This window comes from Kwoniella bestiolae, chromosome 4 (assembly GCF_000512585.2).
Source record: "Kwoniella bestiolae CBS 10118 chromosome 4, complete sequence".
NCBI lineage: Eukaryota > Fungi > Basidiomycota > Tremellomycetes > Tremellales > Cryptococcaceae > Kwoniella > Kwoniella bestiolae.
In genome coordinates this window covers 854,969-881,255 of record NC_089244.1, presented here as the reverse complement: position 1 = coordinate 881,255, position 26,287 = coordinate 854,969, and the positions used below count along the sequence as shown (strand labels likewise).

Sequence of the window (26,287 nt, the reverse complement as noted above, 5' to 3'; positions counted from 1 at the left end):
TTTCATGTGACTCGTCCCGATCTTGACAAGGGAGATCAGACTATGGATGATCCTCTTTCATATCGATTCTCTCGTTGTCTTTAGATATACTTCCTACACATTTTTCTGTCCACTTCGACCTTCTCGACACACCGAGATCCGGCAATCTAGTAGACTGTCCATTGCAACACGGAAAAGGGATCACAGAAGAAAGATGAGCAGCCCCCCATCCGGCTCATCACCTCAAGGTATGCCCCCACCCCCATCCGGTGGCGGTGGTCCTCCGCCTGGTGGTTCACCTCCCTCGGGATCGCCGCAAGGGGGAACACCAATGGCTAGCGAGGTGGTTCCACTGATATTAGGGTAAGTACCCCTTTCCTTCTTTGCTGGAAACTATCTCCTGACTTCTTCTGGGATCTACAGCTTCGCATTCGACGCTATAATGATGGGCATAGTGATTCAACAGTTCCTTTTCTGGAATACTTGGGCGAGGTCGACAGAAAGGAGATGGATCAAGGTGATAATAGTGAGTTGCATTTGCCTGTTATCATTGTTTCTCTCCTGGTAAGATAGATAGCTGATGGTTTTGGTGATAGTATTGGATCTCGGCAATATCCCTGGCAGTGACTATATAGTGAGTCCTTCGATCATCCATTGAATGCTGTTCATGCATGAAGTAGGCATCTGATTGATTGTGAATCACTGGACAGCTCGATATGGTGGATGATACACCTAGGTAAGCTTCCTCTCACGCTCTCTGAACCACTATCAATATCTCGTAGCTGATGATCATATGGGTCGTGGCATAGTTGATAATGGACTATCATCCTCCGGAGGATCATCCATCGAAGCGGAATATTTTGCCAATTACTTCATCTTCGGTGTAGCCGTAGCATTTGTCGCTCAGGTACGTGATTGATTTTACATTTTGGTCTACCGTCTTGGATAAGTCACACAGTGCATCATGAAGAGCTGACGTATCGATGCTATACAATTAGTGTTTCTTCGCAGAAAGGGCTTATCGAATCAATAAAAGGGGAATCATCCTTTTGATACTGGTCACTCCTCTCATGTGAGTTAAATCATTCTCGTCCACCCCCGACAAATATGCAAATCAGTTGGTCCATCGCTAAGTCGCTGTATAGTCTAACATCAGCTGCAGGAGCTTTCGGATTGTCCGTAGTGACACGACCAAATCATCAGTTATCGACAAACTCGGTGAGTGTCTCTTATACTTCTAGGCCTCCTGATATGTCAGATGAAGGCTGACTTGACTGAATTGCCAGATCGACATATTCTTTTATCTGTGGGTGAGTGGTTTTCAATCAGCAATGTGATACACGAAAGCTGACGCAAGAGATACCATCATAGACACTTTGCGGAGTAGTCGCTGATTTGATACTGCTCTTGAGTATTGCGTATGGTCTAAAGACGCAGAAAACGGGTTGGACAAATACGGATAGTCTTGTCAATAGGCTTATAAGGTGTGTACCTTACAGTACCAACCTGAAGTCCATGGGCGATACATCCCGTTCAGTACTATATGAAGCGAAAGGAGAGCTGATCATGGTCTGGAATAGATTATCTTTCGAGACTCAATTACCTGGAACCATGATGTGAGTCTGTCCACATCATCCCAATCACCGCAACTTCAGCTGACATACGGGTTTTGTAGCGCTATAGCGTTGTTCATTCAATTCATTGTGAATCGCGGCTCACCATGGCATTACTTCTTCACGTGTGTACTCTGTCTCTTTGCCTTATATCCTGCCTATGAGCTAGGAATGCTGATACAGTGAGATGATAGGGTCATACAACCCAAGGTCTACACCGTAGGGATATTAGCAGTTCTGAATGCGCGTCTGAGCCTGAGACAGCATATACAGAGCTCAGCAGGGAGTCAAGGTAAAGTGAGTGATCGCCTGCATATCTGCTGTCCCTTCTTTTATTGTGGCTGATTGTATATCCTGGATGAATGATCAGTCTAAAGAGAACTCGTATAAATCCTCGGATGCGATGCATCAAGCCACTGTGGACGTATCGAGTAAAGTAAGTCCATGCTCTGACCTTCAATAGACTGGTCATGTTTCATGGCTGATGTCGTCTTATGATTGTGATAGGGAGCAGATAAGTGGTCTTCGTCTGATCCGACCGATAAATACAGTAGTGTAAGAGACCTAAACGCTCCTGAGGAGATGGAGCTGGAAGATAGGAGTAGAGCGCATTATCTGGAAGAGGACAGATCGGGGATAGAGGACCTAGAGTACACCAGGGCAGCGTAAGCTCCGTGTGGTCTGAATTGTCCTGTACATAATGGGGGTTTCTATGCATCTATCCCACCTATCTTTGTATATCTCAAAATCCCAATCTGACGCTCGATAAGATGAGTGACGTCATGTCGATCTACTAGTATGGTCTAACCAACAAACACCTTTTCCCGAAAGTTACGGATCTGCTGCGCTTCGTTGTTGTAGCATTTGGGTTTTGGAATTTCGGTCATGATGACCTTCGCCCGGTGACTTACCTCATTGTGGACTATCTATTGCTCTGATTAGAATAAGTAGAAAAGGTATATAAATAGCTTGGGATCTTCGAGCATCGATGAATGACCATTTGTCACCTACACACCAAGTCTACAAATCGAGCAAGATGGCAGTTCCTACTCAAACGATCAAACACGCTACGATTGCTGGTATGCAAGTGCCCGCGATGGCTATTGGTATGCCCAGTCTCACCTGTAATCTCGTCCACAAGATAGAGGGATGATGTTGATGTTCGTTGTATGAAAGGTACATGGTCATGGGGCGATAAGACCTGGGGTTACAAACCCGAACAACTACCTGACATCAAGGAAGCCTGGAAGGCATCCGTCAACAATGGGTTGACATTTTACGATACCGCGTGAGTAGTCTCTCCCTTGGAATATCTCGTACTTGGTCGGATGCTGGACTGATGGGTGATTTCCCGGTGCAGAGAAGTGTATGGGAATGGAGAATCAGAAAGGATCATCGGACAACTTATCCAAGAGAGCTCCAATGAGGAGAAACAGAAGTTATTCATAGCTACCAAGTGTGAGTGATTCCCATTCACCTTGTCGTGTCCTCTTGATTGACGCCAAACACATCTTCCAGTCCTTCCATTCCCCTCGCCATCGTCTTTCTACTTATTCAACCCACCCATCGTCGAACGGCTCCAAGCATCCCTCAAACGACTGGGGGTACCTTCCGTGGAACTGTACCAGATCCATTCCTCGAGTGGATTGGGGTCTTTCGAATCATTAGCTAAAGGTTTGGCTCAATGTGTGCAGTTGGGCTTGTGTAAAGCTGTTGGCGTATCGAATTTCAGTAAAGATGAATTGTGAGTCTTGACATCTGTTTGTAAGGTATGGATGGGGTGGCTCTCTTGAGAGGAGATATTACCGTTTGATTATGGGGACCGTACTGTGCTGCTTAGCTAACGCGGATGTCCTATTATTCAGAATCAAGTTCTCAGATCTTCTGGCGAAACATAATATCAAGCTCGCCTCCAATCAGATCGAATTCAACTTACTTCGTCAGGGTCCGCTGAAGAATGGTTTGCTGGAGGAAATGAAGAAGAGGGATATAGCCTGTTTGGCGTGTGAGTGATGACTTATGACTCACTGCAAATTCTGTCATGTGGAACGTGGAGTATTGACCGCTGACTTACCTGTAACTTTTACATACGTAGACTCACCACTTGCTATGGGAAGGTTGACAGGGAAATATAATGCCTCGAACCCTATTCCAAGTGGTCGAAGGTGAGTTGGCACTCCGACCAGGGTCATCATCTCATGCAACACAGTCATCATCTCATGCAAAATGCAGAATGTTGATCGTCTGTCGTGAATAACAGGTTCAGCAACCAATACACATGGGAACAGCTCGCCCCCCTTATAGAACAAATGAAAACCCTTTCTGAGAAATACGGCGTGTCCGTCTCGGCCATAGCGCTAAATTGGGTGATTGCCAAGGGAGCCATTCCCCTAGGAGGAGCCCGGAACGCCAAGCAGGCTGAGGAGAATTCCAAAGCGCTTACATTCGAGTTGACTCCTGAGGAAGTGCGGGGCTTGGATGCCAAGGGTTTCGAAGGGAAGACGTGAGTTCGATCGAATCCCTGCAATACAAGCTGTTTTATAGGCATGTGCTGATACTTGAGAGGGGTGTGTCTTGTAGCAATTGGTTCTGGCAGCGAGGATAGGTTCGTACGCTTCTCTGAGTGGTTTTGGCGATACGAGAAGATGGGATGGGAATATATCTAGTTTAGTCGAGTTCGAGGTTATGGTTGTATTGCGATATGGATTGAGATGGTACAAAGTGAGAGAATGGGCATGGCACGACACAACGTAAAGATGGAAATAAATACCGACATATTGGATTGAAATGTGATGATCACAAGTACGGCAACGGGTGTTTCTGATGAGATTGAGTGAAGACGATATGCGAAATCAGGCAAAAAAGGAGGCTATACAGTACGTAGAATAGGAAAAGGATTAAATAGATAAGCAACAACAGGACGACGCGCAATGTCCAAAGGACCATCTTGCCCCCTCCCATACTTCCACTGATCAAACCTCTACCCCTTCCCCATCCCACTTCTTAACCCATTCCACTAGCTCCTCCCAATCCCTAACCCTATACATATTCTCCTCCTTCCCAAACCTAATCTCCTGAAAAGGCAATGGCAAACCACTGCTCATCCTCTCGTTGTAATCCATCATTTCCACTGGAGAGGTTACACCGCTCCTTGACCTGTTCCACCCGTATTCGCCAAATAGGAGGCATGGGATTGGAGGAGAGGCGCTGACGATGGGCTCGAGGTTACCGTGGTGGTCGTCTATGAATAGGGATGCGTTGATTGTGCGTAGAATCTGTGGTGGTGGGTTTCATGGATATAGATCAGTAAATGAAATCATGACGTTTCATGAGTATTCAGTCCAGGTCAAGTCGCTTGACAACACACCTTCAACTTTGCCAACCCCCCCTTACCCTTCCCCACTCCATCTTTCCAAAGCTCCTTCAACCGTTCATTCAACTCGCTCTCAGACTCGTCATCCGTGCCCCTAGGCTCGATAGACTTATTCACATCCCCATAACTCCCCGTAAAATGAGCTTCGGCAATGACATCCCCCGGAGCAGGACCGATTGTAATTCCCTGAGCGGAGAGCCAATCTACCAGACTTTGTTTGTCTGATTCAGGTCTTGACGTGACGATGTGTATGGGGTGGCCGAGGTTGTGCAGGGTTGTTAGGCCCTCTGCGAAGCCTGGGATGGGGGTGGTGAGTGGGAGGAGGTTGTTGAGGGTTTGGACTTTCCGGGCTACCTCTATATCAAGACAAAATATGTCAATGATGATCTTTTTGGCGCACGATTGAGGAAACGGAAATGCTCGTGATGCCGATGAAGTCGATGAATATCTAACCGGTTTTCTCTCGATGATTATAACTCACCAGCTGGAGTACCGAACCCCCTGTTCTGCCAGAACACATAGGTCTGCAGATCATCCCTATTCCGAAACCAAAATCATTAGCTTCAAACATATGGCCTGGCCTCACTTGCTCTGTACTGCAGGGATCACTCACAAAGTCAGATCCGTCCCATACTTTAGATTATGCTGTTTGACAATCGTAGCCATGTTCTCCGAGCAGACATCATCGAAATCAATAGCTATGATCCTGTTGTTCTTGAGCCCAGGCTTGGCATCGTCAGGTCTGTTGCTAACGTCTTCTTGCCCTTCATTCTTGCATTCTTCTCGGCTCACTTCTGACCCCTCCTCAATGGGAGTTTCGGGGATCACCCCCTGCCCTTGCCCTTGAGCCGATACCGACCCTTTACCTGTTCTAGGGATGTTGGAAGCGATCCTCGCCCAATCATCGATACTCATCTTACCCTCGTGCTTGCCTCCCCTAGGCATTGGAAAATTAGTCATGACCGACCCATGAATTGCCACTACGCTAGCATCGGGGGAAGTGACCATGGGAGTCTCGGTACCTCCCATAGTATAACTGGGCGAGAGGGGTTGCTCGCTGCCTCGTCTGTCATTATTGGTCTTGCCGCTATCCGAGGTTGACTCGTACGTCGGTGTAGAAGCTTTACGTACGGCAGTAGTCATTCTCCCCGAGGTGGACGGGAGGGTCTCGTTAGGGATAGAGGGTCTAGTGTTTTGTGGTTGAGGGTGGTGTTTGGTCATTATTGATATATTCCGTGCAAAGATGACTTGTGTATGCTGCTTGATTGGAAAAGTGATGATTCAAGGATGAGATGTGATAAGAAGGGGAGGAATGCAACAATATCGATGGGATATGTCAGCTATATATAAGCGATTCCAGTACAGTCAGCTAGGATAAACGACTCGAGCTCAGATTGCGATAAAAAGATCGAGGATTCCAATATCCTTTGTGAGATTCGCTATGATACGTTGAAAGAGGTGTGTGATCCTTTGGTGGGTGGGATGATCAAAGGATAGAGGAAGACTTTCCGTAGGTATGCCAAGGGAGGGGGTGATATGACGGATGAGACACAGGATGTTTCGCTGATAGAGGGAGTTGAATGGTCGATACGAGCCATCGTGAAATGGAAGATGCATGCGATTGGGATTATACATGATATGGTACTACCAACAATAAAGCAGGTCAGAGCGTCATCCATTACCTGAGACGCTTGTTCTCTAAAACTCGGCATGGGTACTTACCAAATGTTGTTGACTGTCATCTTTATTCCTACTCCACTTTCCTCCTAGGTGGCAGATCCACCAGCTCAGCCTGCCTGGAAGGTAACAGTGGATTCGCCATCTCCTTTCTCCTTGCTTGACCTGAAGCTTGTTGGTCGTTATGCCTCTTCTCGGTTAGGAGCAAGAAAGACGCCGAGCTGATTACTACCATGCCGAGGAGGAGGTAGGGGTTGGGTCCTTTACGTGGAGGTGGGCGGGGAGGGGTTGTCAGAGGTGATTTGGAGGACATTGTGGTGTGTCTGGTTTGGCTGAGAGCGTGTTTGCTTCTGTTCGTATTGAGAGATGGTATTTTATGGTGATGATAGGGAATGGGAGAAGTGAAACCGACTGAATGCAGGGTTAAAGAGGAATGTTTCGCTACCATAATATATATTTTAGCGTAATCGCGTTGTGGGGTCTCCGCATTCATGCAAGCTAAATGATGGAATTTCAGGTAGGTCTATGCGAGCTGTGAGAACTGCGACTTTGCTGTTATGCTGTGTGATGGAAATAGAAATAGAAATAAACAAAAAAAAAAATACACCCTCATCGCTTGGTGACGAATAACTCTGCGGACATGAGCAAAGCTAGCAATGACCACGACCATGTTCATACTCATGAATTAGTTGTATCTCACCTTTTCATCATGACATATCATTGAGATCTAGCCATCATCGTAAAAAAACATCTTGAGCGACACTCAAAAGGACACATCAAGGAATGTTCAAACTCCCCTCTATTCGAGCTCGCGTATCCCTCTTACTACTCCTCATCTCCTTATTATCCTTGGTCCTATATCAGCGGATATCTCAGCCAAATATCGAATACGCCTTCCCAAAAGATGTTTTAGCGGACTACACATCACCTTCATCCCATTGCTTCTGGCCGGATCAGCAAACAGACAATCAGATAACTGGTGAGGTAGAATCATCAGGTAGGCTCAAGGATTGGTTGAAATGGGGCTCATCACCATCACCACCATCCGCTCCTACTAATCCAGCCGATGACGAAGAGGCCTTCCAATGGGAAGGTCAATTACCAGATATAATCCCTTCAAGCGGATTAGAGAAATACATGCTAGCTCACTTAGAAGACCTACAAGAAGGTTGGGATCCAAAACACGACCATGAAGAATACGGATTGAAATTGAGTAACATATCTTTGAAAGAATATACTAGAGAACTCATATCGACCTATACACAATACCTCTCCCCCTCATCCCCTACTTCCATAACAGAGGCACAAGCATCATTCATGGCGCCTGTCTTATCCAGGTTGAGCCTTCGACCACCCATCGCGCCGTTACCTCCCAGACCTAGACAGGTAATGACGACGGACAAGTCGGATGATATTGAGGATTTGCCGTTCCAATTCAAGAGGTGGATGGAGATTATGCCGGATTATCAGATAAAGTATTTTAACGATAGGTCGCTCAAGGCCTGGGTGGACGGGATATTTGGTGGGACGAAGGCTGAGAAGATATGGAAGAGGCTGCCTAGACAGGTCTTGAAGACTGATGTGTTTAGGTATATGGTGGGTCATTTTCTCTCCCCTATACTGTCAGATTCGTACGATGTTGAGATAAGCGGTTTGCTGATCGTTGGTCGGTGTTCTTGGTGAATGGTAGGCCATGTTGGTTGAAGGAGGGATATATACAGATAGGTAGGTCTCTCTGTTCAAGTAATCCTTTGAGCTTAGAGCTGACTGTCCTAAAGCGATAGTGCGTTCTCTTATCCATTCAAGAAGTAGATCACTCTGACCTCATGTATCAGCCGCACCAATCATCCACGCCGATTCATGGGGAATCCCATACCACTCCGAGACTGCCCCTCTCTTAACCCACTTATCAAGATTGCTCTCCCTCTCCACCTCCCCACACTTACCTTCCTCCCATCCCTTATCGTCCTTCTCGCCCGAACATTCCACCGACTCTGTAGAGGGATTGGTAGATTTTCCTCAAGGGAGATCAAAGATATATGATGGGCCGTTAGTAGATGACGGGAATGAGCTGGGAGAACCGGGACTGGTAGTTAGTGTGGAGAGTGATGCGATTGATTTTGGGTGGACTAACTGGGTGAGTCTGTCCTACCTTCATATCACACCAAAACCAAGAATTTCGCCTCTTTCATCGATTGGTCATTGATATGGGAATTCAGTATAGTATGTAGCTAATACACATATGAATGGTTACAGCGAGAAGTTGGCTTATCCCGTGCAGTCCAAATCACCCAATGGACATTTATGGCTCGACCTGGACATCCCGTCTTCCTAGATGCGCTAGGTAGGACCCTCAGGAAATCAGAAGAGATGGAGAGGAAAGCAAGGGAAGCGAAAGAGAACAGTGAAGAGTTCTTACCTGAGACTGCGGTGAGTGGGCATACAGCCAACGACGGGAAGACGCTATGTCCAACAAAGTGTGATAGGTGGTCGTGCTGACTTTGTGTGAATGTACATGAATGAACAGCTCGAATGGACTGGTCCGGGTGTATTGTAAGTTCGCGAACTGCATCCGATATACATCCGGAAGTAAAGAGTGCAAAGCTGATAGTCATGATGCGGCTCACAGCTCAGATTGCGTGTACCGCTATCTCCTAGCTCGGTACGGCTTCAAACCTGAGGATCTGATACATAAGAAAGAACCTCTAAGGGTGGGGGATGTGTTGTGAGTCGACTTAAACCATGTCTACCATCCTCTCGAGCATTATACTTGGGATGGCTCACTGATAGTCGTTTGGTCATTTTTAGGATATTACCTGCCGGTTCATACTCCAGTGTCAGTCCATTTACCGACGAGGAGCAAAGACCCTGGGCAGCAAGTTATCATGGGTTCCTGGGTGAGTCCATGCGACTTTCTTTCGTATCTGATACCTCTCATTTGGCTAATATGTGTACTCATTTTTGTGTGCCAGGTCGATGGAGGGAGTCTGACCCCGCCGTCCAAGAATTCGAGCGCCTGAAAAAGATCAAGGCTGAAGCTGAGGAAGCTGAGAAGAAAGCAAAAGAAGATGCCGAAGAGGCAGAGAAGAAAGTGAAGGAAGCTGAAGATAGGGCTAGACAGGCTGAGGAGGATGAGAGGAAAGCCAAGGAGGAGGCTAATAGGTTGAAGAATGAGGAAAACGTGGATAAGCAGGAGAAAGAAGGGGATGGGGAGGGGGATGGGATACCTAGAGGGAGGATTGGGAAGGTACCGCTCTCGCCTATTGGGTAGAACGACTCGTAATTAGATTAGATATACCCTCATAGAATATACACCATATTGTAGCATAGCTTAGGATGAGATACGGAATAACGGAATAGACAGATACATCGTACCAGGATCGAGCTGGACACCTTGAGACTTGAATATTAATGAGATGATGTTCATAGACCGAGGCAATGCATTTCATGTGCCCATAATCGGCTTGACATCGCCTATATTGGAACAAGCTACTTCTTCTCCTCGGGCGGCTTGAACGAATCCTTTGGTATACTATTTTGGATTGGGCTCAGGTGTTTATCGGTTGATGTGGCTTGTTGTGCTATTTTCTCTTCCCCTGTAGGGCGAAATAGAACAACAAAGTTAATAAAGATCAGCGAAGCTGTCTTTGCATAGTGACCACATCGCTCTGGCTGGGTGAGTCGGTATTGAGGATGATGTGTGTGATGCGTACGAACAGGATGAATGAAAGGATGGACAAACTCACATGACAACTTCTCCAATGGCCTATTTCCCCTCAAGGTAGCGTCCTTCCTCCTTGCATCTATCTCTTTTTTGGCGTAGTAGAATGACACACCCGCAGCTACTATCAGAGCCTATACGTGGTAATGCAATCAGCCTCTCTCTCATGTATCAACTACAGGCGCAGGATACAAGCCAAGTCATCGTGTGATTCGATTATCATAGACATTCGAGCGAGAGTTGGTCGACTTACCCCCCAACCGTATGCCTGGATAGATGGGTAACAGATATCAGCTCACTTGCGTACAGCCGAGAGGGAGAAGAGAGAAGATGAAAGGGGGACGTACGACTGATCCAGCAGTGTTCATCTTCAGTTCTTAAGTCTTAGTGAATTTGTAGGTGGTTTCAAAAGATGAAAATCAAAATGATGATCTTGGATCGAATCGCTGCCGTAATGATAATGGGCGAACAACGAGAACGAGGGATCACAAGATGATCTTCCGTTCGTTCTCAGGCTGAGTACTTATCTCACCCACCCATATTTGATTTTGATTCGCTTCGGCCGTGAGATGCCACATTCCTTCATTGCCCTCTTGTACCCGTGCCTCAAAGTAGGGAGGGGGGATGGAGAACATGCTTGTCTTGGTCGGAAGGGTAGCATTCAGCGTAAATAGCTTCCTCCTTCTCGTTCAGCTGTCATTTCAGGCAGGGGCTCACCTCGGATGAATTGGTTTCGTCAATGCCAGTCGACAGGAATAGGACCCGTGATCCTATCTCCCCTGACAGAATTGATCCTTGCGCGTTTCACCCCCTTTCATACCTTGTAGATATGAGCACTTGTACATGCTCTGACTGCTCTCGACTCCGCTAAGACATGTCATCGACACATCGTATCTAGCAATAATGTCCATCTTGAAGACACCGAGACTTTATATCAGAGGTGGATATCTATCCTCTTGCCGGTGTTTCCGTTATTGCATCGGGGAAAATAAGGACACGATGAAGCTCAATTAGCGGTCTGCCCAATTCGTCATTAGCTTTTATTCAATACCCAATACCCTGAGACTACAGAGTCTATTTGCGGATTACAAAGTTGGATTGGGATCAGGATTAATGAGCATTAGATCTTGATCTCTCGCCGGATTACCGATTGGGTATGAGTGAATTACCAGTACCATGTGGGTATCATTTCATCCTTTTATTGTTTTTGGTATGCATGGTACTACTGCATGTACGACAAATCTACCTCACATCACTCGTTATCCGTATTGTTCACACAGCACCACACTCGTAGACAGACAAAGGATCACATACATCGTCTCATCATCACCACCGGACATCGACATCGACACACCGCCGCCGCTAGCTATATTGGTCCCGCATCGCCTTGACCACTTTAAGCTTAATCCTCCTCTCCCTCTTCCCTTACAACAACCAAAAACCTTTCATCGCCTTTGCATATCTTCAACTTGATTATCATTAACCCATCATCGTCATTGAACACTCACTCTGCATCCTTGGACCTGACCATCATAGACTTATCAGTACGACACAGCCACAGACACTGCGTACAAGATATCACAATTCACCGGATGGTTCAATCAAAATATTAGATGACATCTCGAGTTGCACAGTGTTGAAGAGGTTGGAATCTATTCCTGAGTCAGCAGCGTGGATTGGCCAACTACGATCACCAGAGTAGCCCCCAGTAGGCGGAATACGAGTATAACAGAAGGAACAACCTCGGGTCGATCGAACGTCTTTATACTCCTGAGTAAGCACAGTCACCTGCCTTGTTATCTATCTCGATTGCTAATGACATAACACGCTTCTCCACATGTCTACATAGCCTCTCTCTTATCTGTACGGAATCCACAGGGTACACGATCAAGATGTCAGACCAAGCAGAACCATCTTTTGACGCCATCTTCTCATCGCAACAACCACCCCGCAGATCATCAACCTCATCATCGTTCAACGCCTACGCCTTCCACAACCCCTACCCTCACGTCGATCAACATCAGATGAACCCTCCTCCTCTAGGTCTGGGACAGGGCAACGGCGGGAACCAGTTCGTCGATGAACCTCAACAGCTACACAGGAAATCAAGCAATGCTTCTATATCATCCAGACCAAGCAACGGTAGGGACAGAGCGGGGTCGTCAACATCGGTGTCTGATATGATGATGAAAGGATTCAACCTCGACGGACATGGGAATGGTAGAAGGCAATCCTCACTGAGGAAAGAGTCGATGCCTTTCAACCCGGAAGCTGATAGTACGATCATCGCAACTGCTCCAAGACAGGGTAACAACATCAGTCCGAATCATGGCCAAAACTTGACATCCCCTCCTATAGGCGATATAATGTTCGGTGGGACTGGTCAAAGGCTAGAGAATCAACAACACCAGCAGCAATATCAACACAACCAACAACAGCAACCATGGACAGGGGACAACTTGATACCAGGAGGAGGCATTTTACAACAACAGCAACAGCAACCACCTCTCCCATATCCTTATATGCAGAATGCTCAACAATCACAACATAGTCCATTTACCTCTCCCATGCCTACACCTTCATCGGTCGGTTTAGATTACATGACACCTGGATCCGCAAATTCACTGAACGATTCAACAATTTATGATCAACTGTCGCCTTACACCAATCCAGCGTTGACACCGAACAATCAGAACAATATGGGTTGGGGACAAGATTTCGTTAGTCAGCCCGAGTCATCGCAAGGTGGATATTCTGGCTATGGAGGAATCAATACTGGAAGTGAAATGCAGGGAAATGGTATGGATGATATGATGGGATTGAATGAGCAGGATGCGCTGAACAACGAATTACAGAGGATGTGAGTTGCATAACAGGCCTTCTTATTTCCCATTTCCATAACGTCTTTCCTCCTTTTAAACCCTCCTCGATGCCTATTCCGCAGTGGGAACATCCATAAGACGACATCGATCCTTATCTTTTTCGAATTCTCATGATCAGAGTTACCGAATTTCGAATGTGGAGACAAAGGATTTTGTTTGCTTATCCATAACTATATAATTACGTGCTGACGCTTACTCAACTCCTTTTCACCAATAGCATATCCAACACGTCACATCATAGCTCCGCCCAACCATCCAGAGAGCCCTCACCATTCCCTCATACTGCCCATACACCGGATCCCAGCTTCAATCAAGCATATCATAACCCCCCTCATACCATGTCTACCGGTCATTCGAGACAAGGCTCTTATCCTACTTCCAGATCACCCAGTCCCTTTGCGCCTCCCCACCCACAGCAGCAACAGTTCGATATGCAAGATCTCACCTCTCCACCTCTGACCAGTCAATTCCCAGTCACCGCTTCTTCTTCACAAGGTAATTCACCTTTCCTCAACAAACCTCAATCGCCTCCTGCATTGATTATACCCAACCAGCATAGTCCATCTCCGGTCCTACCTCCAATCGTAACAACAGCTGTTGCAGGGCCGAGCGGAGATCCACCAAGGGGTGCGCCTCGACAAGGTGATTTAGGTGGTTCAGTCAGTGGTGGTCTATTGCCACCCGCCAATCCGGCTCTGGAACATTTAACGGGTATGGCAGGAATTAGCCCTATCGCTCCTAGTGCAGATGGTCCCATGATTTACATCCAGCCTAGTACCCCAATCAGCGGGCTGAGGGATGGCAGGGGATTATTTGACGCTGCACTCCGACGTGCTGGTCAGATGGCTCAGCACAACCAACATGGCCAACAAGGCCAAGACCAAGATCAGCAGCAACAGGGGTTCAATGTTCCTCCACCTCAATCTTACCCGCTCGCTCGACCAGGATCCTCCGATCAGATGGGACAACCGGATCAGTCGGGCAATGTGAATAACAATGCAATGGATTTCGCCTCTGCCATGGCCTTCCAAGCTTCTCAGGGATGGGGACAGGATAACCTGGGAGGTCTAGGAGCAGGTATACAGACGAGACCTAGAGCCAAATCAGACTCGTTTATGCCTTCGCCAACGGCCGATTCGTTCGATCGACAAGCTTTGTTCAACTTCTTGATTGGCACTACTCCAAACAATGCTGGTGGTGTGGCGCAAGACCAACAACAGCAGCAACAAGGAGTATCCGACCAATGGAGAAATACCGTTAACGCTTGGCGAACCGGTATAAATGATAACGATCAAAACTCTGCGTCGAACTCGAATTCGACTTTAGATCCTAGGTTATTGCCTGGTCAGGAGAACAACAACAACACGCAAGAAGCGTTCCAGCGGTTCTTGTTGCAGCAGCAGCACCACCAGAATCAGCAGAACCAAGCGATCGATACTAGTCAACAACATCAATTGAACCAATTACATGCGCAGCGAAACAGATTACCTCCGTTGAATACCACCATTGAGGGGCAGGGGCAAGGTAATGGAGTATTCAAGTATGAGCCCGGGGAGTTCTCACCAACATCAATGGCATTCTATCAATCCATCGGATTATACCCCCACTCAGCATCCGAGCTACCGGGAACGACATCCGCTCCATTCTACACCACAACGTTTGGTAATATCTCCAACGAGGGAAATCTACCAAATACTGTTGGCCCATCTCAAGCTTCCTTCTTACCTGCTCCTTCGAACTCGCAACAACAAGGCAGGAGAAGATCGTTCGGTGGTGGTGAAGGTTCCAATCATCCTGCCGCTGGTGCTGGTACGCCAGGGTATGGTGTTGAGTTTACCCCTCAGAACAATAATTCGCCGTTCGGTCAACTTCATCCTGGTGCGGTGAGAGGAGTGAGCGGAGGAGGACACAGGAGAGCGGCCAAATCTGAGGATTTCGGGAGAGTCGGTACCGGATGGGGAGTCGGTGCGGGAGGATCAACGTGAGTTTTGAGTTTGGGTTATCTATCTGATTCCAGTGATGAGCGATGAGCGATCGGGGGTGTGCTGTGCTTGATCTAATCTAAGCGAAGCGATGTGTGTGTGTGTATCGGTATCGGTGTACAGGTGTACGCGTCGATCAATGCTGTGCACCGTGCATTTGCGTTTGCGTTTGGGGTTACTCGCATATCGAAAAAGCTGTGCTGTGCTGACAATCTTATCTCCTTATCCTTTCATCTCATCTTATATAGAGCCGACTTCCTACAAAGTATAACAGCCAACGATGGATCCCTCCTCCCACCCATGAACCGTGGTCGATCGATGTCCCATTCTCGCAATTCCTCCACATCATCCATCAGATCAGCCTCGCCAGCACTATCGATAAGTTCCCAGGGGTCCAATTGGTCAAATATGGAGAGGATGGAATTACCCGATGGAGTGCAACTACCTGCTACCACACCTGCTGCTGGAAAGACGGGAGGAGGGAAAAAGAGGGTGGCAAAAATGAAGGTCACTAGTGTTGCTACTGAGGTGGCTAGTACGAGTCGGAGAACTAATAGTGGGGTGTTCAGATGTCCTGGTGGGTTTGATTCTCCCGATCATATCTGTACATAATCCCATGGATATCAAGATCCGGTATCTGGAAACTCCGAGTGCTGATAATCTGTCTGTTGATTGTAGTACCTGGCTGTGGAAGTACGTTTACAAGACATTTCAACTTGAAGGGACACCTTAGATCACACAATGATGAGAGGCCTTACAAGTGTTTGTACGATGGTTGTCCGAAATGTGAGTTGGCAATCTCCACTTCTACCTTCGCAGATGTACGGTTCAGAGGAACCATCCCAGTCAATCCTATAGGTATTGTGGCTGACCCTTCTCTCCCACTCTCTCATATAGCCATTGTCGGATTCGCTCGTCAGCATGATTGTAAGCGGCACATGCTCTTGCATGAAGGGTTAAGACCATTTGAATGTGAGGGATGTGGGAAGAAGTTTGCTAGGCTGGATGCGTTGACAAGGCACCGTGAGTATCACTAATGCTTGCTGAATCCGTGTTTGCAGTTCCTAGATATACCATGCTGACATCTCTCTTGTTCATCTCGTAGACAAATCCGAACAAGGCCAAGAATGCGCCATCACCCACCCCTTACCAGTCAATCCCGACGGTACACCAATGTCTGAATCGCAATACAAGATATACAAAGGTGTCAAGGCACCTCAACCTAAGACTGTCTCTCCTGGAGATGCCCCCAAGGGTGGAGGTGGAAGGCGCAGGAGCAGCGGGGTGAAATCGGAGTTCTTGAGTGGAGATGATAGGTCTGGGGGGGAGAGTGATTTGGGGGGTGGGTTGAGCGGGATGGAGGAGTATGATAGGTTTTAGGTTTTGGGTTGGGTCTTACGTTTTGGTTTGGAAGCGGGAGCTTGGAGTTTGGAGCCTGGGTGAGAACGTAAAGAATGGAGGGAGAGTATGTTCGATACTGTATAGTCAATGATCAATCTGAGGGTGTTGGTCAAAGATGGGAATAGGAAAGAACGATGATATTTGTTTATAGTATAATTTGATGGTTCCATATGACGTGTATAGTGTATTAGATAGATTTCAGCGTCACCGTCTGTTCATAGTATATGATCAAGAGTCAGAGTCATCCTGCGATGAACACTGTATGAATAAATCATGTATTCGATCTCATATCACCATGATATCTGCAGCTTGATGGAAAAACAAATGAGATGACTCCGACCTCCACTTGGTCCGTCCACCCGAATCAACATTTTTCGAAATCTTCATTCGCATCTTCTGTGATTCCCTCTTCTCGCTCTTCCACTAACCTGGGCAGATAGCACACATAGGTGTAATCAGTCCTCGGACGTCCACTCCCTCCTCACTTTATGAACCTAGACAGAACACCATGTCCACGTCCCTAGAGACTCTCCGACGGCAATACCTCTCCCTATACCCGATATACCTCATTTCCCTTCCCCCATCTCAGATTCTAGCGGCAGAACAAAGCCAGCAGTACCTTGTAAATCAGCTGCTGGGGGAGAGATATCAGCCAGAGGATGAATATCGCAGGAAGTTCTGGAGGAAGGTTGTGGATGGTATGGAAGTAGGTTTGAGGGAATTGGGAGATGAGGATCTGGTGAGTTGACGAGAGCATCGCTGTATATGGTGGACTGACTGATCAATCTTTGCCTATTGCACTCAAGGAGATCGACGAGAGGTTTTACGATCTTTTGACTGAGTTGATGGTTTCTTCGAACGACGCTGGACCTTCGACTGGGTAAATCGATTTGCTTCTTCATTTTCACAGATAATCAAGCTCATCTGATGTTTGCTGATTGATAGGCCGAAAACTTCTTATCGTACTTTCATATATGACGTACCCCCGAATATCCCGTTGGGCGATCTGAGTAATCGAGATGAACAGAAGCAGAAGCAGGAAGGAAAGATAGTCCTGCTGGAAGAGCAGATAGCGATCCAAGGAGGCACGACAGGCCTGCGCACTTGGTAAGTGACGAGTCAATCTGATCAAAATACATTCCACTGGCTACAGAATAATTGTGCTAACGACGAAGTGATGTAGGACAGCAGCCCTTCATCTGGCTCATCATATTCTCTCACATCCCAGGCTCATCTTCCCCAACCAACGGGAGCTACAGAATGGTACGGTGGAACTCGGAGCTGGGACTGGGTTCTTATCGATACTGCTCGCGCAATTGGGTGTGGATGTCATATCGACTGATCTTGGTATCGAGTCCGAATCCAACTCAGAGGTAGATGGGGAGGATGAAGTCGAGTTTGGACAGGATCAAGATGGCAAGACTAGGACACCGTTAGGGAGATTGAGATATAATGTTCAGTTGAGTAAGTTGACTACTGTTAACTAAACCCGGTCTGATCATTCTCTGTCATTGAGATAGGTGGTGGCTTATGTGATTTCCGCTCAGACGACGATCAGTCGCACAGTCGCACAGCTGTCAGAGCCCTAGATTGGACCGACGCCTCGTTACCTCTACGGGATAGACCAGGTATATGGAGAGACCTGGATAAGAAAAGAAGGACGATCATAGCTGCTGATGTGGTATGTCCACATCCACGTCAACGTCGACACACATGTGCTTTCACTCAAGTGGAACTACAGCTAAGCATGAGCTGGTGCAGATATACGATCCTGATCTCGTACCCCCCTTGGTGGATACTATCGATGTATTGTTGGGTGAAAAAAATCAAGCGATAATCTCAGCGACAGTGAGGAATCGGGAGACTTTTGAGATATTCTTAGACACGTGCCGTGAGTGGCCTTCTCCATTTGACAATCGACTGGACCAGCAGACCCAAATATGGATTCCTCACTTTCTCTCCATATTGGGTGATAACGTAGCTGACTGGACCATGATAATATAGAACAACATAATCTACAAGTACGGTCTATCGACGTTCCGCCCATGGATGACTCGATGCCCTCATTCTGGGATTCAGCGCTGGACAAAGGGACGGAGGTGAAGATTATGCGGATCACAAGGGGTAACAGACTGTGATGTTTATCTCAACATCGCCCTTGAAAACTCTGCTAGAATAGAGATCAACGCCACGTATGAAAGCGGAGTAGGATGCACAGTGCTGGAGAACGGATAGTCATATTCAGAATCATTAGATTCGCTGGACCCGTTTTGGTGAAGACAGGTCGGGCTTTATAATGGTCATTCGTATTCCATGAAGACTTGTCCCTGAACGATATGTCCCTCATGCATACCCTTGCTATCTGCTGTCTGCTACCTGCACCGATGCAATCTCAGTCCAGAGACGAGCCTGCTTGACCAACAGATCCGTACCCGTATAAATACAATGCATAAACTAAAAGATCCTGTTTAGTGCATCACGTTTAAGCGGTCTCGACTTGGAGCTGTGTGAGAGGTAAGATAAATCCTAGTCAGCTAATCGATTGCACAGGGAAAGTGAAACGTGAAATGGAAAGCAACCCACAAGGTCAGAGTCCCCAGCGTCTTGGATGGACATAACACCGACTCTGTAGAGTTTACCGGCGGCGGTACCGAGATCAACGTTTGAACCGTCGTAGTGGTGGACGTTGGTCTTTGACCTGTGGGATGGGTTTAACAAGTCAGTCAGATGCTCTGATTCGGTTTGCATGAGGGGTAGCATGATAGATTTGTCGATAAGGAACGGAGGGAGCGAATTATGATTTCGATGGGAAGCCAAACTCACAACATGGCGTAGTACTCGAGCTCAGACTTTCGGATGGGGGGACAGTTCTTGGAGATCAAGATGAGCTTGGCTGATTATTGTAATTTTAGTCGGTGGGGGTGTAGTCGATGTCCATCCAAGAACGCATCATGGGATGGTCAGTAGAGGATGATTGTGAGTAGTATGATATTTCGACGAGTTGAAGAATTGACGATAGTTGATGAACGGCAGAGCAAGAGGAGAGAGAACACGAATCGTCAGCAAGGAGAACCTTCTCAGCCTTATGGGCTCCAGTCTCCATCTTCACGAGGTCCCTTCGTTCACTCCTTCGCTTGACCTCCTCTTCAGATTAAAATGATCACTCACATTTACCGGATCGGAGTTGCTTGAGAGCTTGCTTGTAACCGAGGGTGTACTGTTGATTCAACATAACACAATTAGCATTAATTCCTCTTCAAATCGACATTCACTCCATCTACCCGTCTCATCTACCCAAAGCACAATCTATCGTCCACTGTCATCACATCCACACTACTCTCGACACATTCTTCATTTCTCCCTTACACTCTAGACGACTCAAACCCAAAAACCCACCTTTCCGGACTTGACGACAAGTTGCAATCTAGTGTTGATAGACTCGGAGGCCTTGGCGGACTTGGATTTCTTGACGGGAGCCATCTTTGCTATGTCTTGTCCTTTTTGAGGTTGTTTTATACGGGTAAAAGTATGAAGGTTTTGAAGGATGAAGAAAGCGTATAACAAGGTGGTTTGTGCAAAGTTGACTTTGTGGTAGTGAGCAAGCAGAGCAGCACGAGGGAGTGAGCGTATGAGCGTATGGTGCAAAAATTGAAGAATTGAGAAGGGGACAGTGGCAGTTTCGCTGGACGGCGTTTTAAAGTCGGGATTTTCGCTAGTGTGGCACATGGGTGGATAGGACGGAACCTTTTTCATCAAGAATGATGTTGTCGGAATGCATGAATGCATGCGAATGGGATTTTGGTCATGTTGCCGCTGATGCAGATGAATGTATACCTATAAATCTTACAAATCCTACTCAACTTACTCGTCCAAGTTCATTTTCAGAGCGGCTACACACTTACACCTCAAAATTCAAAGATATCGGACCGCAAGCGAAATCACGAAGGAAGCCAGACGTCACGAGTTCACCTATACATCACAAATCCAACATCTTTTCAACCTTAACTCGCCATGGCATCAGCTACAGTCATCGGATTGAGTCTTCTCGGAGCGGGTCTAGCGGGCAGAGTAGGATATCAGATGCTGCGTGCGTCTGCTGGAGGCGCAGATAAGTTCTTGAAAGGCGGTTTCAAAGCGAAGATGGATAAATCAGAGGCATTGCAGGTGTTGGGATTAAGGTGGGTTCAGTCGCTCTTCTGTGGTATCTATCTATAATAATACTGGAACTGGGTCTGCTGCGTTGTCGGAACGAGATCTCGGGCTGCGATACCTGAAGGAAGGGGAATGTCCAATTAATCTGATTTTACTATGTGCTTGTAGAGACCCAATAACGTCGAACCGACTGAAAGACGCTCATAGACGACTGATGTTGGCCAACCATCCTGATAGAGGGGGATCGCCCTACCTAGCTGGGAAAGTGAACGAAGCGAAGGCTTTGTTAGAGTGAGTAGCGACTCAGTCATCTCATGGATAGATAGTGTAGTCGTCGTTAACAGCATACGTCTCTTCTCCTTCGCCTCATCTCTTCCTTTCTTCCGACGTCAACATTGCATACCTTCGATGACGCCAATCTAATCTGGCCAAATAGCAAAGAAGCTCGAAGGTAGTATCATGAGGGTATAAGTCGGATCGAAAGAGAAAGGGAAGGACAAAGTCACGTTGTCCAGGAGGGACTCGCCATATATCTATTGTATAATTATAGGATCTTTACATAGTCTCACTTTGGGCATTTTCACAGCACATCATCACGACATCAGCATGCACTTCTCATCAGTGGGATTTTGTACGTCTTTGCTACATGTTACGGATCATCGATGCTGAGGGTTATTTGCTACAATCTCATCAGTTGTCGACTCGTCCAAAGTAGTCGGTGACTATCACCTCCACTTTGACTGTTCGAAATGTTACATCCAGAAATTGAAATTTCCCTTCCTCTTGTCTTCCCTTCCTCTCAACTTGATTACTCTTCTTTTTTGTTACAACCCCAACTGTTCTGGCAGGGACGATTTGTCCTCCTCCCTATCAACATGTCCATCCACCGCGATCCCGACGCGGACGACATTCAACTCTACTCTGACCTTCCCCCCCCCATTCATCTCCCCACCTCAGAACTATTAGAGCACTACAATCCCAACGTCCTTGCCCCTTTGGTCCGATGTTCCAAACTCCCCTTCCGGCACCTCACCTCACTATATGAGACTCACATCACCCACACGCCCATGATTCTCGCTGAGGAATTCTCCAGAGCGCAAGTAGCGAGGGTATCTGATTTCTCCACTTCCTCAAGCGAACGAGGTGTTTACTGGATGACTCCATCTACCTCTTCCTCCTCGAGTCCGAAAAAGAGAGGGAAGGAGGCAATCAGAGTAAATCATCCAGATGATGATCGCCCCGAAACCCCCAATGAACTCATCACATACTACAATCCCCCCTCGACCCACTCCGACCGACTACCCCCCACACCCACACCTCCAACTCGAGATGCAGTTTTAGTCAGGGGAAACGTTATCGCTCAATTCGCATCACCCAATGCCAAGTCCCTAGTAGACGCTGCAGAGCTTATATCGCCCTATGTGGATGGGATAGACCTGAATTGCGGGTGTCCTCAAAGATGGGCGTACAACGAGGGAATAGGATGCGCGTTGTTGAGGAAGCCTGAATTGGTTAGGGATATGGTGAGGGCCGTGAAGCAACGGATGGGGTGGGGTTGGAGCGTTAGTATAAAAATTAGGATCGATCCTGATCAAAGGTGAGTTCTGTCTGTCTTCCTCCCAATCCGTCTGATATTAGACTGACGGACCTTATTTGATATACTTTTTTTCGTGGTTCAGGCAAACAGAAACTCTCATTCGTAATGCCCTTGCATCCGGTATATCCTATCTTTCCATCCACGGTCGAACGCGCCATCAACCATCAACCGACCCGGTGAATCTCGATGGGATCAAGTTCGCCGTGGAGACTGTCAAGGGCGAAGTGCCATGTACGGGTAATGGGGATATATGGACGTACGAGGATGTGCTGACTATGAGGGAACGGACGGGGGTCAAGGGGGTGATGGCTGCTAGGGGGTTATTGGCCAAGTGAGTGAATAGTCTCACTTCATCTATAACCATGGTCAACTCTTGCCTCAACCTGAACCTGGTGAAAAGGGCTATTCTCAAAAACAGACATAGAACTTCTGTTGAATCCGACCCATATCGAATTGTCCGGATCATCAAGGCTGACGCTCGCAACTGCTTCACCACAGTCCCGCCCTTTTCGCAAATTACTCTTCCACCCCCCCTCACGCCATATCGCAATTCATATCCCTCTCAACAACTTACGGACTCATCTTCCCACTGTTCCATCGTCACCTAGCTTACATGCTGGAAAGTGATTTCTCGCGGAACGAAAAGGTATGGTTCAATTGTCTGAGCAGTAGTACTGCTGCTATCGATTGGTTGGAAGGTAGAGGGTTGGATTGGAGATCTGCTAGGGGGAGTATATGGGATGCAAGGAGGGGGAGAGGGGTGGTGAGTGCATTATAGAAGGGATAGGTGACATCAAGCGGTCGAGACATCTCATATTTTGTTGTACGGTATATTATATTAGATTCCTAGACTTAAGCATTACTGCAAGGACCATACCATCAGGATAGACATGGATATAATGTATAATGCATATCAATCAAGTTGATCGTATATAGTACTATGTATGGGAATATCAGAGACGGAAACGAATGTACATGGAAGGAAAAGAAGAAATGTCCAAAACCCAAATCACCCTGCGAGAACGACTATCCTCAAAGTTTCATCTCTCCTTCATCACTTGGCTGGCTCATCTTCAACCTCGTCTTGACTTCAATGTGTGATCTAGAGCATCTTAACCAGTTCCCCAACTTTAGGTCCATTCGCCAATACCCTAGCATCCACCTTGCCCAACCCTTGATCCTTTGATTTCGAGAGCATCTCGTCCCACCAGGGGTAAAGGAGATCTCGGGCGATGAGCTTGAACCACGGTGTGAAGGAGTTGTCTGCGCAAGGGGGAAATACAATTTAGCGTCGATAAGGGGTCAAAGTGAGTTAGACGACGGATTGACCAGGTGGGAATAACGAAGAGCCGCATGCTCTCCTCAGAGCTGGAATCTCCAGATCGGAACAAGAACAAGAAACAAATACTCACCCGAATCCGAGAACATGGCTTCCAATTCATCCTTCGAGACGTACTTGGCATCACTGACTTCATTAGGGTTTAGATCGAGGTCGACGTTGATAGTGCTGAAAAGGATGTAATCGACTATGACCAAAACAATACCTCAGTCAGCGCGATATTCAAACCTTCGTAGGATGTTGCAGCTTGATGTATATGATTGCAGGACTTCGCAATCGAGACACGGGAGAACGAAGCCAACAAGCTGTTCCCATGGATATGAAGGAGCGATGATGGAGGTCAAAAAGCCTGGACGCGAACAATGGTGTTCTCGCCTGCCATGACGAGGAGAAAGAGATTAACTCAGATAGGCACTACTCACTCTCGTGTTCACCCCACAATCCGTCACTAGGCGCCAAATAATGGATCTTTGTCAAGTAGATAAAATCCTCTGGTTTCAGCTGGGAAGACGGTATACCAAGTTCTTGGGGGAGCTTGCGGATGGCAGCTGATTTGACGCCTGTGAGATGTCAAAACGAATGGAATGAGTAGATGTATCGTAAATGCGACATATCTCCACGTGAACTACTATTCTGCGCCAACCTAATCTACATTGTTCTCAAGGGACACACACACTTCCCTTCCAGCTTGATCTCGACATAGTTGTTCGAGCAAAACCTTTTTCCCCTCTGTGAAGGCCCTGTACGGATTTGCATCAAAATAACTCACCCTGTTGATCCTGTTCCACCAATTCCGACTTGATACTAAGAGGATGCGAACAGCAAGTATTCGTCCACATGGAGGGGAAGGTGATCTTCTCGTCGGCTCGTTTCTGTAAGAGCAATTTTCCGTCTTGGGGTCTGAAGAGGAATACTGAGAATGCTCGATGGAGGAGACCGGTATTTATGTTTGTCATCAGGTGGCCTAGACACCGATGCCGAATGGTAAGCAGTCAGTACTGTACGTCCTGAGCCTGAGTGAGGCCGAGAGCATTATTCATACATCCACTAGTATGTGTTACTAGTACTGATAAGATACGGAAAAGAATGGTGCGGCTTACACGTCTTCTTACTGTCCTCTCCGTAAGCTCTATCATTCTCATCCACCAAAATACACCTCTCTTCCATCAACCTCACCTGCTCTTCATCGTAGGTATCAAGGCTGATCGTGTTGGTGGTTGAGGGGAGTGAAGGGGGGATGGTCTCAGTGACGGCGGTGGTCATTTTTGCTGATGACAATTTGATAATGAGCGTGTGGCGTCAATTCTGTGTGAGAACCGAGGTAAAAAGATGTGAGTGAGGGAGGTGATGGGAGGAGGAAGGGAAGAAGAATTCGATAAGTCAAGGGATGATTGAATTCAGAAAATACAAAAGGCTCGCTGCACTCTGATTATTTCTGACTTTTATCAACAACATCGTTCGACACTTGAGATGACTTGACGCGGGGTGATAAGAATACTCCCGCCAAGGGATGAGTGGCAAATGGAGAGACAGGGAGGAAGAAATATGACGTGTAACACTTTCTCCCCCTTATCTCCCCGCTCTGGCTGCAGCTCCACCCCGTCGACGTCATGAATGCCATGTTCCAATGTTTATCCATCTCTGCACAGTTGAGCCAGTACTGTAGGAGGAGATGAGGTCAGAGATAAGAGCTTGCAATATGACTGGGCAGGCAACAACGTTATATGGGGAACAGTGAGAATATATATAACTTGGGGTACAGACATGTATCCTGTGTCTGCAATAATATCTTCACAGAAAATACATAAAAACATACAAATCCATCAATTGAATAACCCAGCTAGTCCAAGATGTCTTCAGCTCTCAACGAGTACGTCTCAGGCTTATGCTCCTGACCCCGGCTAGATCACAGATTATAAGCTAATTTTGAGATGATGTAGCACTTCCGTACATCCCACCGGTGCTCAAGGTGTAGCCCCAGGTATACAGAATGTCCGTACAACAGCCCCATCGATATTCAAGCATCATCACTTTTCTACTTCCATTGCAATGGTTTAGGCTTATCTGATACATTCACAGGTATCCACCTCAACTACCGCTCAATCAGAGGACGTCTTCGCAACAGGCGGTCAACTAAGTGGACATTCAGGTGTACCCACCGAAAGCGGGTACGAACACACCATCTCGAAAGGTGCCAAGGACGTAGTGGAGGGCAAACCGGGGGTTATAGAATCTACGGAACTGGCTCCATTGGGTGATGAGAAGGTTGCGGCTGATCGTGAGTCCGCTAACTTCCTCCTGAGTCATCATCCCGCCCACAATAACAGTAATCAAGCTATTATCATCATCTCTTTCGAAATGAAGAGAGTCAACAGTCCAGGTTAATGACTGATGCTGATTTATCCTATCTGATGTGATTTAGCTGGCCTCATCTCACAAGCTACCAGTCTCGCCAAGGACGCTTATAACGCTGTCGTAGGGGAGAAGTAGACCTGTCCCACCCTTGTTCAAGGTGTGATGTGTGGTCGGAAATGGCATCTAGAAGGAGTGAAATATGATTGTAGCTTATAT

The 26,287-nt window shown here is 47.1% G+C and overlaps 13 protein-coding genes across 13 annotated transcripts; 8 read left to right on the top strand and 5 right to left on the bottom strand.

Annotated features, from left to right (window-relative positions):
* Positions 1–193: 193 nt before the first annotated feature.
* I302_105895 (uncharacterized protein) lies at positions 194–2,261 on the top strand (the record flags this gene model as incomplete). Its single annotated transcript, XM_019191647.1, has 14 exons — positions 194–342; positions 403–505; positions 576–613; positions 690–715; positions 789–886; positions 978–1,051; positions 1,125–1,197; positions 1,266–1,289; positions 1,351–1,463; positions 1,560–1,595; positions 1,655–1,717; positions 1,787–1,889; positions 1,963–2,028; positions 2,100–2,261. 14 exons carry the CDS (start codon positions 194–196, stop codon positions 2,259–2,261), a joined length of 1,128 nt encoding a protein of 375 aa, XP_019046277.1.
* A 367-nt stretch (positions 2,262–2,628) lies between these two features.
* I302_105894 (uncharacterized protein) lies at positions 2,629–4,197 on the top strand (the record flags this gene model as incomplete). Its single annotated transcript, XM_019191646.2, has 8 exons — positions 2,629–2,698; positions 2,769–2,880; positions 2,953–3,050; positions 3,111–3,336; positions 3,458–3,597; positions 3,688–3,757; positions 3,853–4,095; positions 4,173–4,197. The coding sequence occupies 8 exons, from the start codon at positions 2,629–2,631 to the stop codon at positions 4,195–4,197; spliced, it is 984 nt and encodes a 327-aa protein (XP_019046276.2).
* Positions 4,198–4,564: 367 nt separating this feature from the next.
* On the bottom strand, positions 4,565–6,186 carry I302_105893 (uncharacterized protein; the record flags this gene model as incomplete). Its single annotated transcript, XM_019191645.1, has 4 exons — positions 4,565–4,867; positions 4,960–5,321; positions 5,447–5,502; positions 5,579–6,186. 4 exons carry the CDS (start codon positions 6,184–6,186, stop codon positions 4,565–4,567), a joined length of 1,329 nt encoding a protein of 442 aa, XP_019046275.1.
* Positions 6,187–6,715: 529 nt separating this feature from the next.
* Positions 6,716–6,955, bottom strand: I302_105892 (uncharacterized protein; the record flags this gene model as incomplete). The annotated part of the gene is made up of 1 exon (XM_019191644.1): positions 6,716–6,955. One exon carries the CDS (start codon positions 6,953–6,955, stop codon positions 6,716–6,718), a length of 240 nt encoding a protein of 79 aa, XP_019046274.1.
* Positions 6,956–7,425: 470 nt separating this feature from the next.
* Positions 7,426–9,913, top strand: I302_105891 (uncharacterized protein; the record flags this gene model as incomplete). Its single annotated transcript, XM_065870160.1, has 8 exons — positions 7,426–8,238; positions 8,333–8,367; positions 8,557–8,779; positions 8,899–9,072; positions 9,170–9,195; positions 9,272–9,367; positions 9,451–9,539; positions 9,615–9,913. 8 exons carry the CDS (start codon positions 7,426–7,428, stop codon positions 9,911–9,913), a joined length of 1,755 nt encoding a protein of 584 aa, XP_065726232.1.
* Positions 9,914–10,131: 218 nt separating this feature from the next.
* On the bottom strand, positions 10,132–10,731 carry I302_105890 (uncharacterized protein; the record flags this gene model as incomplete). The annotated part of the gene is made up of 4 exons (XM_019191642.1): positions 10,132–10,238; positions 10,389–10,497; positions 10,617–10,631; positions 10,711–10,731. 4 exons carry the CDS (start codon positions 10,729–10,731, stop codon positions 10,132–10,134), a joined length of 252 nt encoding a protein of 83 aa, XP_019046272.1.
* A 1,524-nt stretch (positions 10,732–12,255) lies between these two features.
* Positions 12,256–16,607, top strand: I302_105889 (uncharacterized protein; the record flags this gene model as incomplete). The annotated part of the gene is made up of 6 exons (XM_019191641.1): positions 12,256–13,223; positions 13,463–15,226; positions 15,476–15,804; positions 15,906–16,013; positions 16,125–16,250; positions 16,333–16,607. 6 exons carry the CDS (start codon positions 12,256–12,258, stop codon positions 16,605–16,607), a joined length of 3,570 nt encoding a protein of 1,189 aa, XP_019046271.1.
* A 529-nt stretch (positions 16,608–17,136) lies between these two features.
* On the top strand, positions 17,137–18,766 carry I302_105888 (uncharacterized protein; the record flags this gene model as incomplete). Its single annotated transcript, XM_019191640.1, has 7 exons — positions 17,137–17,367; positions 17,435–17,508; positions 17,574–17,735; positions 17,812–18,092; positions 18,176–18,309; positions 18,390–18,519; positions 18,633–18,766. 7 exons carry the CDS (start codon positions 17,137–17,139, stop codon positions 18,764–18,766), a joined length of 1,146 nt encoding a protein of 381 aa, XP_019046270.1.
* A 344-nt stretch (positions 18,767–19,110) lies between these two features.
* On the bottom strand, positions 19,111–20,108 carry I302_105887 (60S ribosomal protein eL30; the record flags this gene model as incomplete). The annotated part of the gene is made up of 5 exons (XM_019191639.1): positions 19,111–19,131; positions 19,212–19,326; positions 19,452–19,521; positions 19,797–19,845; positions 20,025–20,108. 5 exons carry the CDS (start codon positions 20,106–20,108, stop codon positions 19,111–19,113), a joined length of 339 nt encoding a protein of 112 aa, XP_019046269.1.
* A 531-nt stretch (positions 20,109–20,639) lies between these two features.
* On the top strand, positions 20,640–21,075 carry I302_105886 (uncharacterized protein; the record flags this gene model as incomplete). Its single annotated transcript, XM_019191638.1, has 2 exons — positions 20,640–20,806; positions 20,949–21,075. The coding sequence occupies 2 exons, from the start codon at positions 20,640–20,642 to the stop codon at positions 21,073–21,075; spliced, it is 294 nt and encodes a 97-aa protein (XP_019046268.1).
* Positions 21,076–21,655: 580 nt separating this feature from the next.
* On the top strand, positions 21,656–23,155 carry I302_105885 (uncharacterized protein; the record flags this gene model as incomplete). The annotated part of the gene is made up of 3 exons (XM_019191637.1): positions 21,656–22,377; positions 22,460–22,708; positions 22,876–23,155. 3 exons carry the CDS (start codon positions 21,656–21,658, stop codon positions 23,153–23,155), a joined length of 1,251 nt encoding a protein of 416 aa, XP_019046267.1.
* A 324-nt stretch (positions 23,156–23,479) lies between these two features.
* On the bottom strand, positions 23,480–24,979 carry I302_105884 (isopentenyl-diphosphate delta-isomerase; the record flags this gene model as incomplete). Its single annotated transcript, XM_019191636.1, has 5 exons — positions 23,480–23,640; positions 23,790–23,903; positions 24,139–24,276; positions 24,486–24,680; positions 24,817–24,979. 5 exons carry the CDS (start codon positions 24,977–24,979, stop codon positions 23,480–23,482), a joined length of 771 nt encoding a protein of 256 aa, XP_019046266.1.
* A 587-nt stretch (positions 24,980–25,566) lies between these two features.
* Positions 25,567–26,206, top strand: I302_105883 (uncharacterized protein; the record flags this gene model as incomplete). The annotated part of the gene is made up of 4 exons (XM_019191635.1): positions 25,567–25,586; positions 25,657–25,708; positions 25,796–25,994; positions 26,139–26,206. The coding sequence occupies 4 exons, from the start codon at positions 25,567–25,569 to the stop codon at positions 26,204–26,206; spliced, it is 339 nt and encodes a 112-aa protein (XP_019046265.1).
* Between the last annotated feature and the right edge of the window lie 81 nt (positions 26,207–26,287).